The 15,115-nt window shown below is 51.3% G+C and overlaps 1 protein-coding gene across 1 annotated transcript in view; it reads left to right on the forward strand.

Moving 5' to 3' along the window:
- ELOVL6 (ELOVL fatty acid elongase 6) overlaps positions 1 to 15,115 on the forward strand; it is a 58,591-nt gene that overhangs the window by 28,445 nt on the left and 15,031 nt on the right. The window contains exon 2 of the mRNA XM_026050847.1: positions 9,439 to 9,570. Coding sequence (XP_025906632.1) covers positions 9,439 to 9,570 — 132 coding nt within the window. The remainder of the gene's footprint in view (positions 1 to 9,438; positions 9,571 to 15,115) is intronic.

The following is a 15,115-nucleotide window of genomic DNA, read 5'->3' on the forward strand; positions in this document are numbered from 1 at the left end:
TCAGCCCCGAAGGAATGTGATTTTAATTGATTTACTTGAGGTCAAAGTACCAGTATTYATGAGTGCAGCCGAACCCTTTGGGGCTACAGAGCAGAGTGCTGGAGGCAGCCGTTCCGGCCCGCGCTGGGCCGGAGGCGGCCGGGCTGCCGGCAGCAGGAGCCATCCTGCGTGCGAGGGGCTGCGCGTGCCGGGATGGCACCTGCTGTTCTGCCTGGCTGTTTTTTGGGTAAACTTGCTGAGGCCACTCCTAGAAGCAGGTAAACTGGTTCTGCGCTCAGAAAGCAGTCTGCCCCACAGTTTGGGTGTCCTAATGCTAGGGAATCATCTCGCTGCCTAAGCAAATTCGTGGTTGGTGTCTACCAGTTTGTTGTGGTGCAGGAAGGCAGAGCCTATATTGCCTCCTTCAGCTTCCCCYGGCACACGCGCTCAAAGCAAACTCAGTCTGCTGGAGTTTTGATAGAACTGTGGCAGAGAAGGCTTGCAGGAGCCCATGGAAAGCATTGAGAGGGGTTTTATATTTAAAGCATATGCTTAAAGCACATCCTGAAGTTCAGGATGCTCTTCCAAACCTTGTGCAGTTGGCTGTCAGCTGTGCTTGTTGTGCTGGATTTGTCCCGCTCTGTTGGCTGTCGGCTCATCCTCACTGTTATTTTGTTTGTGTTTAATATTTAATGTAAGTACAAAAGTCTGTGGTCATCTGAGGCACTCACTGGTTTCCCCCCTCCCTCTCACTGCCAAATCCAACCGAGGCTGCAGAGCAGCACTTTGCTGAAGCAGAGGCAGCAGCCTCTGAATCCCCTTCCCACTCGTGGGCAGGGCTGCCTAAGGCACCTGYGGTATTTTTTTTAAATGCAGAGCAGTAGGTTTCCTTCTCATTTGTTAATTATAGAAGAAAATTTGCCAATGAGGCTGTCATTAAACAAGCCTGGCATTGAAGATGGGAAAGAAAGAAAGGACCTGCCTTTATTCTGTGACTGGTTGACCTGACTCCAAGCCATGACCTGAATTGAGTTTCCTTGAGATTTTTCCACATTTCTTTTTCATTTTTTTTTCTACATTTTTTCTGTGTATTTTCAGCCCAGCCCTGACAGCTCGGGGGGGATGCAGAGCCCTGCCTTTTGCCCCTGGACACACCATGCAAACGACAGCATGCCGCTAAGCGAGGGCTGTCGCCGTGTGTCGCGTGGTGCAGCGCCCAGCGGCTGTCGCGCTGGCTGTGGGTGCCGTGCGGTGCCCAGCGCCCATCCTGCTGGCTCCCGGCACGGGCACTTTGGCTGTGACSCGGCGCTGCCGTTGCAGGGCCCACGAGGTGCAGGGACACTCGCTGCAGTCTGTAACTTGTTGGCACAGGTCTGGGGCTCCAAAGCGTTTCTATAGTCAGTCCATCTCGGTGTCGGTGACCTAGACAAATTAAAATAAAGTAATTGGTGATGGGCAGAGAGGCGAATCCCTGCCATGAGTTCTGAAAACAGGAGTGAACTTTACCTGTTGGTGTTTGGAGTTCAGGCCTGCCTTCTGGAAGATGTGGTGAAATTCTGAAAAAAACACCGGGTCATTCTCTGTGAAATTCTCTGATCCTCATTACCCAGCAAGGCAGACAGCTCTTAAACTCATGACTCCCAAAGCAAACTGTCATTAATGGCAAAAAAGGGAAATCAGTAGACATTARCAAAATGCCTTTTGCTCCAGGGTATCCAGAAAGTGGAAAAACTTGTTGAATAAAGCTCTGTTGCAGCTTCTCCTGTGGGCACACAGTTAGCTGTGTGGCAAGCGGGCAGCTGTGCTGGTGGTCACCAATGGGGGAGATGGMGTTTGCCTTTCCCAAGCAGGGAGGCGATTGCCAGGGTGCACTTAGTGCTTGCTGGCACCCGCCGTGGSCTGGTGATGCCTGTAATATGTCGCATATATGTTACATATATAGCATACGTTGATGCCTGTTCCCCATGTTATGACTGTTGCTGTCCTGCTGCGCAGGGCCGCTGGCAGCTCCTGGCCGTGCTGCTTTGGCCTYGCCTGCCTCTTGGCCTCCCCCATGTTGTAGCAGGTCCTCGGTGACCACGAGTTAGCAGAGCCAAGATGCAGCCATCTCCATGTGTGACACGTGGATGTTCTGCTTGCTAATCCTTCAGTGAACTGGGCTGTCTGTGCTGTGAAAGTGAAGCAGAGCTAATCTGGTTAGCGTGCCATCTCCTTAGACGAGCCTGCGACTCAGGGCACCGAGCAGTCAGCAGAGCCCTCGCGACAGGCAGGAGRCAGGGAAACCTGAGCTGTTTGATCAGAGGAAACGGGTAGATCCCGTCGCTTCCGTTGAGAGGGGGCTGCTCCAAGCCCGGAGTTCTCGACAGCAGTGGGAAGGCACAGCGAGCTGTCCCGGCAGCCCACTGGTGGGATGCAGACAGGCCACTTCAGTGCCGGGTACCTGGCCGCTCGTGCTCTTGTGCCCCTACCCACAGGCTGCTCCAGACGCTTCACAGGGCTCCTGCAGGGAATGCCTGGAGAGCAGCCTGTCAGCAGGGATATTCGGGAATGGACGCTGGGGACCATAGAAGTGCTGGCCACGCTCCTGTCCCACCCTCACTTGCACTACAGATTTTCAGAATGGCATTGCAGTGCTTACATTTTGTCCAAATCAGGTCCTGAAAACTGTCAGTAATTAGAAAATCAGCATCTTCAACTGCTTTTCCATTCCCAGTATTTTTTATGGTTCTTGCTTTCTTATTCTTTTTTTTTCATTCATTTCTCTTTTTGTTCTCAATTAAGTTGAACTGGATTCAGATCAGTTTGCCTCCTTCCTTGTCTTTGAAACAGCACAGCCCAAAGGTCCTGATGTTACTGATTACAAGCAGAGATTKTGGATTTGATGGGGAAGCTGCAGACCGTGCTGAGTGACGTAGGGGCCGCGAGTGATTGATAACAGTAGAAACCTGTTGCCATGTCAGTGTGGGGCCCAAAGTCACTCGCGCAGCCCTGGTCCCTGAAGGTGCCAGCTGGTAACTGGGGCGGCTCCAGCATGGAGCCGCATGGAGCGGCACGGCRTCCCCTTGGATGCGTCGAGCCGGCCTTCACCCTGTGGCACCGGGCAGCCAGATGGCCATTCTGTCGGTGACCTGTTCTTTCTTCGCCAAGGGAGGCCAGAAAACACTCCTTCCTTGGCTCCTCTCCCCAGAAAGTCCTTTCCCTTTCCCTGGGGGCAGGGAGCTGCTGCCTTCCCTTGGGYGGCCGCAGGGGCCGCGGGCGGCGTGACGGGGGCGCGGGCGCGGGCACGGGCACGGGCACTGCGCGCGCCTCTTGCATGCGCCGCACTCTCAGCCTGCTTTCCCCAAGGGCAGCTGCCCAGCGCCGAAGGGGTTACGGGGCGATCCTTGCCGAAAGGTAGGCACTCGGCTTACAAAGAAGGGCCTATTTGTGCCTGACTTGGGCCTGGCCCTGTTTCTAAGGTTACCCTCTGCTTCACAGAACCTTGCAGGCCTTTCTGGCTGGGAACCCTCTCAGGAAAATCAAAGCGTTTTTGTTTGTTTGTGCTTTGCAATCCACTGACAGTTGTAACAACATTGTTTTGCGAGGTAGCCTTGCAGAAGGCTGGAAGGGAGCAGTGTCTGCTGCAGAGGATGTCTTTTAGGACAGAACGAAAACCAACAAGGCAGCAAGCTGATGCTTGCTTGCAGTCCCTGCATTTTCCATGTGTCATTTTGAGTGACTGTTTTTTTGCAATTTAAATACCTTTGGAGATCCAACAGACATTATTACTAAGACTGTTTACAAGTTGCGTTTGCAATGGTGGAGAGAACTGACAAATGCACTGCGGTGCAAGTCGTAGCAACAGTAGTTTTATCAGAATATTCTTACTGATGTGTTGTTGTGTGCTGTTAAGTAAATAAATAGCTATTTCCAGAGCTTGTTTATGTACCTAACATGTGTGAATTGCTTCAGGGATCTACCTAGACCTGAAGGTCTTACATTGAGGTACTGCTTTAAATGGAAACTTATCATTAACTGTCGTAACCATTGATTAATTTGATCAGATAGAAACGAACAGGGCAATATGAAGATCTGTGTTCGTTCTGTGTCTGCACGAGCGCGCCTCTGCCTGCAGGTTCCTCAGCCCCGTGGCTGCAGGCGAGGCTGGGCTGCCGGCGGAACGGCTGTACCTGCCGGGGATGCAGCCCTGCTCCTTTGCTCGCTCTGGGCCCTTCCTGCAGAGGCCACAGCTTTACGTTCCCACTGCACAAATGAAAAGTGAGCAGCGTAGCCTTCAGGAGAGCGGCAGTGTGCGTGACCTACATGAGGTGTCCTGCTCGCTGCCACCCCTGCAGCGGCTGCCAGGAAGGCCGGGAAGCCGGCGGAACCCGCGGTGGCTGCAGCCGGTCACCCTGCTTCCGTCACCGCAAATCTTTGTGCAGGAGTTAGGTTGCTCTCAGAAGTGTTGCATTTAACAGAGACTCCCAGCAGAGAGGAGATTCCTGCGACTGCTGCTCGTCTGAAGGCTTTTGACAGGGCCAGTGCTGGTCCCYGTTTGTCAGGAAGCTCCTGCCAGTTAGCGCCGAACCGGCTGTTGCTTGGGAGGCCCGTTGGCAGCGGCGGAACGGCAGTTACCGCTGGCAGCCACGCAGCGGGGCAGCCCCGGCTCCGGCACGCGCTCCAGTGCGGGCCCCGGTGAAGGCTTTAGGGCAGGCTCCGGGCTCTTGAGCAGGTGCTGATGCAGGCTCCGAYGCAGGCTCTGGCATGGGCTCTGGCRCAGGCTCCAGTGCAGGCTCCGGCATGGGCTCCGGAGCAGACTCCGCTGCAGGCTCTGGCGCAGGCTCCAGTGTGGGCTCTGGTGTGGGCTCTGATGTGGGCTCTGGCACAAGCTCCAATGCGGGCTCCAGAGCAGGCTCTGACGTGGGCTGTGGTGTGGGCCGGAGAAGTGTGCGGGCACCAGGGCGCTCCCGCAGGAATKGGGCCCGCCAGGCTGTCCCCTCTGCTGCCGGCTGTGCCGGGCGTGGGGAAGGGCAGCGATGGCTTCGTCACTGCCAGCACCCGTCACCTACCGACACCACCGGGTGTTGGCTTTAAATTAATCCTGATTTATACGTGGAGAGAATCTGAGGCAGCGCCAGAGATGGAGCCGATTGGCCTAAAGGTGTGACAAGGTTTTGGCACGCTGGTTACAAAACCAAGGTTTTGGAGAGGTTGCAGCTTTGCTTTCTGACCTGCTGCTGTGTGAGGGGTCATTTGCTGCCATGCTTAACACTGGGATTGTTGCTTATAGGGTTTATGGCTTGTTCCATTAAACATATATGACATTATAAAGAACAATGACTACTTATGCTTCAGAATTGTATTTTCTTCTTCTATCTAAAAGAAACAGTTCCTGAATTTTAACTTCACTTTTTCCCATTTTTTTTCACATTAAAAATAGAAAGCAGGAAAAWAAATATGGTGCTGTTGCTTTCCTTGTTGGCTGCATACATTTTAATTTATGGCTAATATTCTGTAACACATTCCACAAGCAGGACCGCGATGGACTGCTGCTAAGCACGTGTAAGAGAAAGCAATGCGGCCATGAGGGAGCTGCAGGACGTCTTGCCCGGAGCGTTTCCGCTGCCCTGCCCTGGTGGCTGTGCTCTGTCGTTCCGCTGGCGCAGCCCGGGCGCCCTCGTGCCGCTGAGCCCCGTGGAGGCGCCGGAGCCCCGAGCGGAGCGCTGCCGGCAGCCGCAGCAGCGCGGCCAAGCAGGCCCGGCTCGGAGGCGCCGAGGGGCCGGCAGCGCTGCCCTGGCCCTGCCCTCCGTGCCCTCAGTGCCCCTCRCAGGGACGCCGCACGTCTGAGCGGGCCCTGCGCGGCGCCCCTGCCCTCTCTCGTGCCCCGGAGCCCCTTAGGCGAACGCTCGTGCCGGTGCGTGCCYGTCGTGTGCGGGGCGCTCCTGCTGCTCCTGCTGCTTCTTTAAACAGAAATGTCCAGGGATGCAGGAGGGCATGGGAGCGCGTGCATCACGTCGCCGCTTCCTTGCTCACATGTCCCTCTTTGCTGTGAGTGAGGCTGCGACGCTCAACAGGAAACAACTACAAAAATGCCGATCACATCCAGCAGGAGAGGTCGTGTTCTCATGTGAGAATCTGTGATACRCACATACTGGGCCTCTCCTCAGGGCTTTTGTCGTGTCTGGGAAGACAGAGAAAGGTTTGCTCACTGCATGCAATGGGGTAGTTACAAGATCTGTGCAAAGTTTTTCCTTTGCGAGTTTGCGTAAGGTCTTCCCTTAGCAATTAGAGAAATTCCTAAGGAAGTGCGGAACCCTACATTACTCACCTACGTCTCGGTAAGTTTAGTCATTAGCACCAGAGAGCTCTGCACTGCTGAGTGAGGCTGCTGTTTGCGGGGGAAGGAAGGGCGCCGGCGCCTGTGGGCTGRTGCCGGGTGCCTCGGCGGTGCCGGGCCCTGCGCGGCCCCTCGGCGCCCGTGGGGCCTGCGCCGCTCGCCCCGCGCTCCATCCCCGCCTCGGCTCCGGGGCTCTGGGACGCCCCGGGAGCTTCAGCACTCAGTGTTTTATGAATTACGTGTTCCTGGGAGGGCAGACGAGTCCTCCTGCTCTCTGTTTACCACTTGCTCCCTTTCATTAATTCCTTGTCCATTTGTGCTGCCCTTTTGCTGCCTCCGGGTGCCCACATGGTAAGACTTGCCACCTGTGGACAAAAAGAAGCTTTGTTTTCTCGTCCTTTCCTCTCCAATTTCTTGCTGTCCTCAACTCTCGATTCTTTCACTTTTTTTTTCTTTTTTTTTTCCCTGTTGCTTTTAAACATCCTTCTAAAATTCACAGCACTGCCCAACCCTTCGTCCATCAGACCTTGGATAGACAAAACACCCATCTTGGTTTTACACCGTTCAAAGGGAGGATCAAACACCATGGACTGTGCCCCAGGTGATGATAACACCACCTATTCCTGCAGTAGGGTTTCCATAAGAGAGAGACCAAAATTAGAAGGCTATCTGCTTTCAAGGGCCTCATGAGGTTCCAGCAGAACTTTAGGCAAGATAAATGCCGTGTTTCTCCTATATACGAGACCCTGTTGTGGATGGAAGAGAAACTTCTCATGGTGCGTGTGTTGAACGGGAAACAAGGTGCTGCCCCCCGGCTGGGCAGTTCTGCCGGGACCTGCAGCCGACCCTGCCTCCCCGTCGGGGCGCACGAGCCAGGGGCCGTGTGGGGCACAGCAGAGTGGTGTTCACTAGAGACAGCACTTAGGGGCTGAAGCCTGAAAATGTAGGAGGGTGGAAGACAACTGTGAGAGACAGGAATGCCAGAAAGATGTGGAGGATTTGGCAGCCTTGTCTTCAGGCCTACTGTGCTACCCTGCAGAACAGAATGGAAGACAACCATAGGAATGTGTTAGCACTGGAGGGATGGCACGTGAGCCGTCGCGACTGAGGTACTCGGGAGGACTTTCTAGTTTCAATATACCTTATTTTGTTGTTGTTGTGTTGTATTTGGTTTCAAAGAGCAGTAATGAAAAGCTGTAATGAAGCTGTAGGACTGCTCCAACACTTTCCCGTTGGAGCTGCTCCCTGGTAGGCTGCTTTGGCTGAAACCTTGGCRGGGGTGAGCGAGGGCTGCCCAGCAGCCAGCGCTCTGTAATGCCGGGCACGGGGAACCTCACTGTGCCCGTGAACCTTCAGAAACGCCATCGCAAATTCACTGCTGGGAAGCGGGTTGGCAGCAGCCCAATGCACCTAAACATGCCCTCTGCAGAGCACAAACCTCTGCTGCCCCGTTATGTCATCTGGACTGCCCAGCGCTTTTAACCATGAGGATGCTGCAAAGAGAGAGGAAAACTCGAAGGCGCTCGCCTCGGGTAACGAAAGCCACCCCAGGGTGTCACAGCGTCTCGAGCAGAGGTGGCCCTCTAGGCGCCCTCAAGGCTGGCGCTGTTGCGGTGCTGCGCGGAAGCTCGCACCAGCGCCTGGAAAACCACCTGTGCTGAGGAGCGCGACGCTGAGCGACGCTGAGCGATGCCTCACTGCCACGCGGCGCGCAGTGAGGTGTGCGGGCAGCGCAGGGCAGCGGGGGATAGTCGGTGTAGGACTGACCTCCCACGGGAATTACCCTCCGCAGGCTGGCTCATCTCAAAAGGGTAGTTTCAGGGATCAGTGCCAAAGTGACCTGGCACCGAGCGTAAATACATGGGCTGTCTTGTCCAGGAAGAAGGGAGCCAAATTGTGCAGACCCCAAACTGATTCTAAGTGGTCTTTTCTTGTTTTTTTTTTTTTTCTTTTTGACCTGGAACTGAAGCTTGGTTATGTCTAAATCTTTGTGGTTTGCAATCCATAACAAGCATTGAGTGTGGCCACCACGGTGACAGCACCTATGTTTGCGCTCGTCTTTTGGGCTGATGCTGCCACTCAGCCTTCCTCCTTCTACACCCTTCTGCAGAAGCCAGTTATCTCCACTGAAGGCTGCACATGCTTTCTTTGTGCTAATAAAGGAACAAAAACACTTCTCCTGCTTTTTTTAGGTACTCCACTAACGCTGGTATAGGTAAAAATAGCTTGTGTAGAGAAAAACGTGTTCCTAAATATATTYCCACCCAGCTGGGCCACCATTAATGTTGTGCATCATTAAATATTATCCAGTGCAATATTATGATGTGTGGGAAGGGATCCCAGACTGAATCTATTTTCGACCCGTCCGGTTGCTTTACAGTGAATCCCAATGAGCAGGGGAGTYGCTGCCCAGCCCAGGTGCTGCCAGGCGGCTCTCAGCGCGGGGCTGGCAGGGCGGCGCAGCGGCAGCGAGGCCACGAGCCGAGCAGGGCAGTCAGAGCAGAGCAGGGCAGAGCAGAGCTCGGCCCTGCGCACACCCGCCGGGCGCCCCGTGCAGCGCGGGCGGCGCTGGCACCGCGGCCCGGCCGGCGCAGAGCGGAGCGGAGCGGAGCGGGGCCTTGCCAGCTCCCGCCTGCCGCCCCAGCAGTCCCAGCACGCTGCTGCGTGGCAGGGCTGAGGAGGCTGCAACGGAAAACAAGACTGCCAGTTAGCAAGGAGCCCGCGGGAAACGATAGGCGATAAGAAATGGTGAATGAGCCACAAAGCCCGAATGGCTGGTGCAAGCATCAGGCACGCTTTGCTTCCAGAAGTGTGCCTGGGCAGAGCACCCACGTGGGCTTTGCAGCACTTCTGTTCTTCACAGMAGGGCAGCTGGGAAAGAAGGGAAGCAACATTTTGCTGCTCCTTTTCAGCAAAAGCTTTCTCAAGGTCAGTTTTGCTGCAGTAGGAGTTCCTGGAGCAAAACCTATGCGCAGGGATGCAGATTGATACAATAACGATAATCTCTGCTGGGCTGCAGGAGGGTCTTCGGAAGAGTTTCCTTTCAAGAAGACTCACAAGCGTTTCAAAGTTATGCACAGATGTGACTATGTAACAAATACAAATTAAATATTTGACAGCTGTTTCTTGTTTTTGTTTTGCAGGAAGAAATCGTTCCTGTTTTCAGCTCTGTATGCTGCCTTCATATTTGGTGGGCGGCACCTAATGAACAAACGAGCAAAATTTGAACTGAGGAAACCATTAGTGCTGTGGTCCCTGAGCCTTGCTGTCTTCAGGTAGGCACTTCTCTGCACCGAGAGCCTTTGACCGTGGTCTGCAGAAGGGTTTGGCCTTYTCCAGCCCCAGCTGGCAGCTGTGCTAATAGGACCAGAGGCTCACYCAGAAAGGCCTTTCTGTAGCTCTGTCACTAAGGGTTGAACCGCAGAGMTGGTCCTCTCTGACTTTGCCAGGTCACAGCGTTTGAGCAGGAGAGAAACACAGAGCGCTCTTGAATAGCAAAGTGTAAAGTGGGGAAATGAGAGAATGCACATAGTAGCATTGCAACGAATTAACCAGGCAAGCTAAAAACTGAAATAATCCCATTAAGATGTCAGGCTTGCTCTCACTTACTAGTAAGTATTACATTTACATAGATGGATAATATAGAATATTTAGTGAAGACTGATTTCCAKTACAGTGAGGCAAACCCGGAGTAACTACTTCGATGATGGGGAAATTAGCCTCCTGCAGAGATCAGAATCCGGGGGTTGGTTATTCATATCAGTTGRTTATATATATCAGTAAAATAATTACTGATTATATTAGTTCACAAGCACCTCAAGCAGGTTTGCTGACTGTGCAACTGAATGGCGGCTGAGTTTTCACAGGACAGAAATAGTTGGAGCTGGATTTCTACAGGGTAAAATAAGCAGGAGCAGCGAAGCTTGTTTGTTTTCTTTTCTTCTTTTTTTTTTTTTTTTTTAAACTCCAAAAGAGATCTTTCACACTGGTTCTCTCTAAAACTCCAGCAAGGGAAATTTATTTTTATAAGTTGTCTCACCCAGCCAGGACACGCTAGCAGTAAAACTTCGGATTCTGCTGGCTTGACTTTAATACTTTATAGTTTCCTTAAAAAAATAAAACATCTTAATGTGGACAAAACTTGCAAATTCTGGATACATTTGAGAACGAGTTTTAACGTGGTGAATATTTATAATTTCCTTCCGCTTCCATTTGGTGCTATGCTTCTTGCAGTCTAACACAGTTTCGTTGCACTGTCARGATCCTGGAGCAATTGCCATCTTTCATTCCAGAAACAGCTGAATTTCAGAAACTGTTGAGTTAGTTCCTAAGTGACATCTCTTTTGTGGCTCAGCTTGTAAAGTGATTTGTTGCAGCTGGGTCCCATACTGCACAGTGTAGTTACACCTTCAATAAAACACAGCCACTGGAAACAGAAGCTGACATGTAAAGCAGCTRTAGTTCAGTTCCAGATCTGGGGAAAGGTAGCCTGATTTCCAAGCTGTCCTTTGCGGAAGGTCACTTGGATGGTTTTGAAAATCATGTTACCTCAGATGGGTCTGTTGCTGAAATTCACGGTGTGGGCTTGCTTTTATTTTTGATGTTTATCTCCTCCCAAAATCCTAAGCAACGTTCCCATCAACAGCCAGCAGGGCTATAGGCGGCTATAGGAGCAAGTGCTGTCTGCATGGGCTGAAAATGTTCAGACTGAAGTGAGCGTGTTCACTCCTTGCTAAGCGACATTTCCCACCGTCGTATGAAATGCCTGATGTGTGACCTGCAGTAGCTGCTTAGGTTCTCAGTGAAACTTAAAATGGGGCTTCATGCTTTCGAAGCTAGTCGCTGCCAGGGTGAGCCCACACTGTGCCCCTGGCCTGGGCGCTGTTGCCGGATGAGTGCGGTCTGCAAGGGAGTCGCTGCTTCCCCCCGCAACTGAGATAGTGCAGTTCCACGGACGCTGCCTGAACACTGTGCACTGGAAAAAGAGGCAGCAGGGTGGACAGGAGAGGGAACACAAATGTGACACATGCAAACACTGAGCTGTTAAATTGCTGGACTTGCTAGTGGGGACCATGGAATGGTGGAAAAATATCTGGCTACCTTTAGAAAACCAGAGCTTCACATTTACAGCAAGAACACACCGAGGTGCAGAAGTTTCTTTTCATTTCATTAAAACATRTACTTGTATTTGGTAAGAGCTTTTTTATAGACGAGACTTTTATAGACTAGACRCTAGAAGAAATTTAAGTTATATGTTCCTCTGGGTGTCAGACTAATATGCTGAAGATTGAAGCAGTGCAGGACTCAAAATCTTACAGTAAGGTTGAGCTTGAGTTTTCAGCAGCTTTTACAGTAACACACGATCCCACACAGATCAGAACAAACAAACAAGAACTGCCCTCTTGGCTGGAAAAGAGTGGAAATGTGGAATAGACATTAAAACGTGAGCTGGAGAGCTCCTACAGGAGCTGGACATCAGCTTCCTGGGCTTCCGCGCCCGGGACCCCTCCTGGGGCCACCGGTCCCCCCAGCCTCAGCGCCGCCCTTAGCCGGCTGTGCTAGACTCTGRACGCTGAAAACTCCCCAGCCAACAACTTGAACTGGTTTTTGCTTTCGTCATTTTTCTTCTCTGACGTCCRCCTGACTCGGAGTTTACATACCCTCGGCCTGAAAGACCTTTCTGCTTCCTCTGAAGGTCAATGTGGATAGATTYAGAAGCTCTTCTGCTTGTAGACTCACTGTTGTTCGAGAAAAACACTTCCTACCCTCTAGAAGTCAACCTCTTAATTTTCTGCTCTGTGGAAATTGTGACTTTTTCTATAGCTTTGGAAGCTCCAAGTAATGTGTTTCTGGGCCTTGAGTGATGGCCCTGAGGAGGAGAGGTCTTTGGTGTTCAGTCTCGAGGGCAGCGAGAGCCAGTTTCTGCTAATCTGACCCTTTTACCTGCTTTTGACGAGCCTCAGAAATAGCACCACTTAGCAGAGGCTGCAAACATGTGCTGCAGAGTTAAAAAAAAAAAAAAGAAATTGATGCCAGCAATGACATGGTCCTTCTTTAGACTGTGTCCTGTATGCTTTTTTCTTGCCAAGATCACTTAAATGTGGTAGCAGCTACAGCAGGAAACTCGCTACGCTTATAAATAAACAAAGCAACTACACCACCCTACTGAGCTTGCTGAGAATTCAGGAGCTTGGTCAAGAGGGAATTTTATGTCAATACTGGCAACAGCAGGATTTCTGACACAGAAAAGCAGCTTTGTTTCTCCTTGGAAGCACCTTCTGTTTTCAAATACTTTGTCTCCAGAATGAGTTTATCACTTCTCAGTGAAAATTTTTGTAAGTAAATTTTTCAACAGAAATCTTTCTTTTTGAAGCCACCATGAAACCATGATCTTTTAAACCCTTTTGCCGAGAAATTAGTTTGGGGTCCTTTTTCTTCTTTCTTGGTAGGCTGGTTCACCTGATGCAGGCACTGAAGGTTTCTTGTTCTCTGAAACAGTTCCAGTCTTTCCTCTTGCTTTTCTGCACTTCGGTGTAGGGGCCCTCGCGTTAGCCCTGGCCGCAGCTCTGCACATGCCCTGCTCCCGGCCGCTGGGGATCCTTCGGAAGGAGCTCGGCACAGAAGTTTCCTTCTCAGTTTCGTAAGACCCCAGGTGCTGATTCACCTGCACATCCAGGAAAGAGTCAGCCTTGCATTGCTAAATATTTCCTGGGGTTAAAATCTGAGAAAACACAACTAGCTTGAGTTGCCAGTTCCATATTCCATCAGAATGGGATGCTTGAAAATCAGGTTTGATTTTCAACCACTTTGAAATTCAGGTCATCATTGACACCAAAGCATTTTTCAGCTCCAGGAGGTCAGAARTACCACGCTGGCAGCTCAGGGAGTCAGCAAACCTGAGAGCTGGACTCTCACAGAAGGATACAGAGTCATTAGTTCTTGTTTTCATTACATCTCAGCTGGATTTTTGTAATTCCTTTTGTAGGTCTTGCAGTCTGTGTATGGTAGCAAGGAGCTTAAGTGCATAGTTGGTGGCTTTGTCTTCACAGAAGACAACAGCGTGGCTCCGTTTTTGTTCATCTCCCTCCCTAAAGTGCTGCCAAGACAAGAATCGGGATCCTGGCAGTAACTAATAATAGGAGAGCACCTTCCCTACGGAGCGTTACCAGGTGGCTCCGTGCGAGCAAGGAGCCGGGATGGCTGAGGGGACGCAGGGATGGGCGGCGCGAGGCTGGCGGAGCGCGAGCCGCGCCGCGCGCAGGGCGGCACGCGCCAGCACCGCCGTCCCAAAGGGCTTCAGCGCTTTGGGGCTGTCTCGCTCAAGTATATTCCAGTTAGGATGCTCTTAAGTATGAAAATTGATGAAAAGTGATTCATTTTTACATCCTATCTCAAGATCTACCATTCTGGGAGGTTAAAAAATGACTTAATTTGATATGTTGCTGAGCAACCTGTCAAAAATCTTAAAATACTCTCAAATTTTATATGGGTTCTGAAAGTGCATTCAAAGAGAAAATGAATTAGTGAAAGAGGATTGTTTGCCAAATAACATTAAAATTAGTAAGTAGCATTTAAGGTGAACTATTTATGTTCTCTTTTATCAACCTAAAAGCATGAGAATTAAGTGCCAAGCATGCCCTGTGTTTGTAATGCATTAATGCATATTCTCAGCATGATCTCTTCTCAGAGCCCAGGTTAGTAAAGTGCTTAACATATACCTGCTTAAGCATTTATTTCAATAGAACTATKTTCATCTTTATGAACGTACTCTTTTGTAGTAGAATACTGGAAACAAAAAGGCATTTTGAAGCCCCAAGAGTGCTGTGGGGGGAGAACTTACGAACTGAAAAGCAAATACCAGCTGGCATTAAGAAAACGGGCACAAAGGTGATAGCAAATATATGGACTGAAAGCAAGTGTAGTGCTCTACCAAAGGTCTATCTCCGATACGTACCTTGTTTACTGTAACTGAGAACATCCCATGACCAATACCTTTATTCCCGGAATTAGAGCTACCGCTGATGCCACATGACAAAATTGATTTTGAATGTAAACCAAGTTCACTGAGAGATTCCTCAGGCCCTACCGAAAGTAAACTTGAAAAATTTTTTTTTCCTCCAGCCAAGCTGGTGCTGCTTCCATGAAACAGTTCTTTCTTGTTGCTGTTTAGTTTTGCTTGCTTGTTTGCTTGCTCGTTTATTTTTGCTGACCAWCTTAGCAAGGGCAGTTCATTTGAAAACCAGCTGTTGCGCTCACCTTAGCCCTGTTCTCCTCCCCATTCTTCTCCATACTTTGAGTTAAACCTTACTCCCCAAAGCAGCCTGTCCCAGCCTCTGGGACCTTGCRGGCACCGCTCAGCAGGAATGTTGTTTTCCAAACGTGGCCCAGTGGGAGTAAGCGCTTCCTCTGCATTTTAAATGGAGAGAACTCTGAAAAATATATTTGAAGAATAAAGAACATGTCTGATAGCTTGAGAAGGAGAGGGACTGCGCTAGAGACAGAGTAGAAAACGCAGAGGAAACCAGACATGCCACCTGTCCCTCCCTGTGGGGCACTGGGGCCTTCCACTCGGCCTCTGCGCGTGGTCCATGTGTCCTCCCCATGCAGGGGCCCCAGCAGGAAGGCCCCAGCGGAGCAGAGCTCCCTGTGGTTCCTGATGGGAAAGGTCCCACGGGATGGGACGCGTGGGGGATGCAGAGGGGGCCAGTGCTGCAGTCCGCGAGCGCCGTAATGGCGGCGGGCAAAGGTGCGCGCGGGCACGTGGCCGCTGCGAGGGCCGGCCTCCTCCTCGCGCCTCCGCTGCTGCCTCGCGCTGCTGCT

Source organism: Nothoprocta perdicaria, unplaced genomic scaffold, assembly GCF_003342845.1.
Source record: "Nothoprocta perdicaria isolate Ctin4 unplaced genomic scaffold, notPer1 scaffold_71, whole genome shotgun sequence".
Classification (NCBI taxonomy): Eukaryota; Metazoa; Chordata; class Aves; order Tinamiformes; family Tinamidae; genus Nothoprocta; species Nothoprocta perdicaria.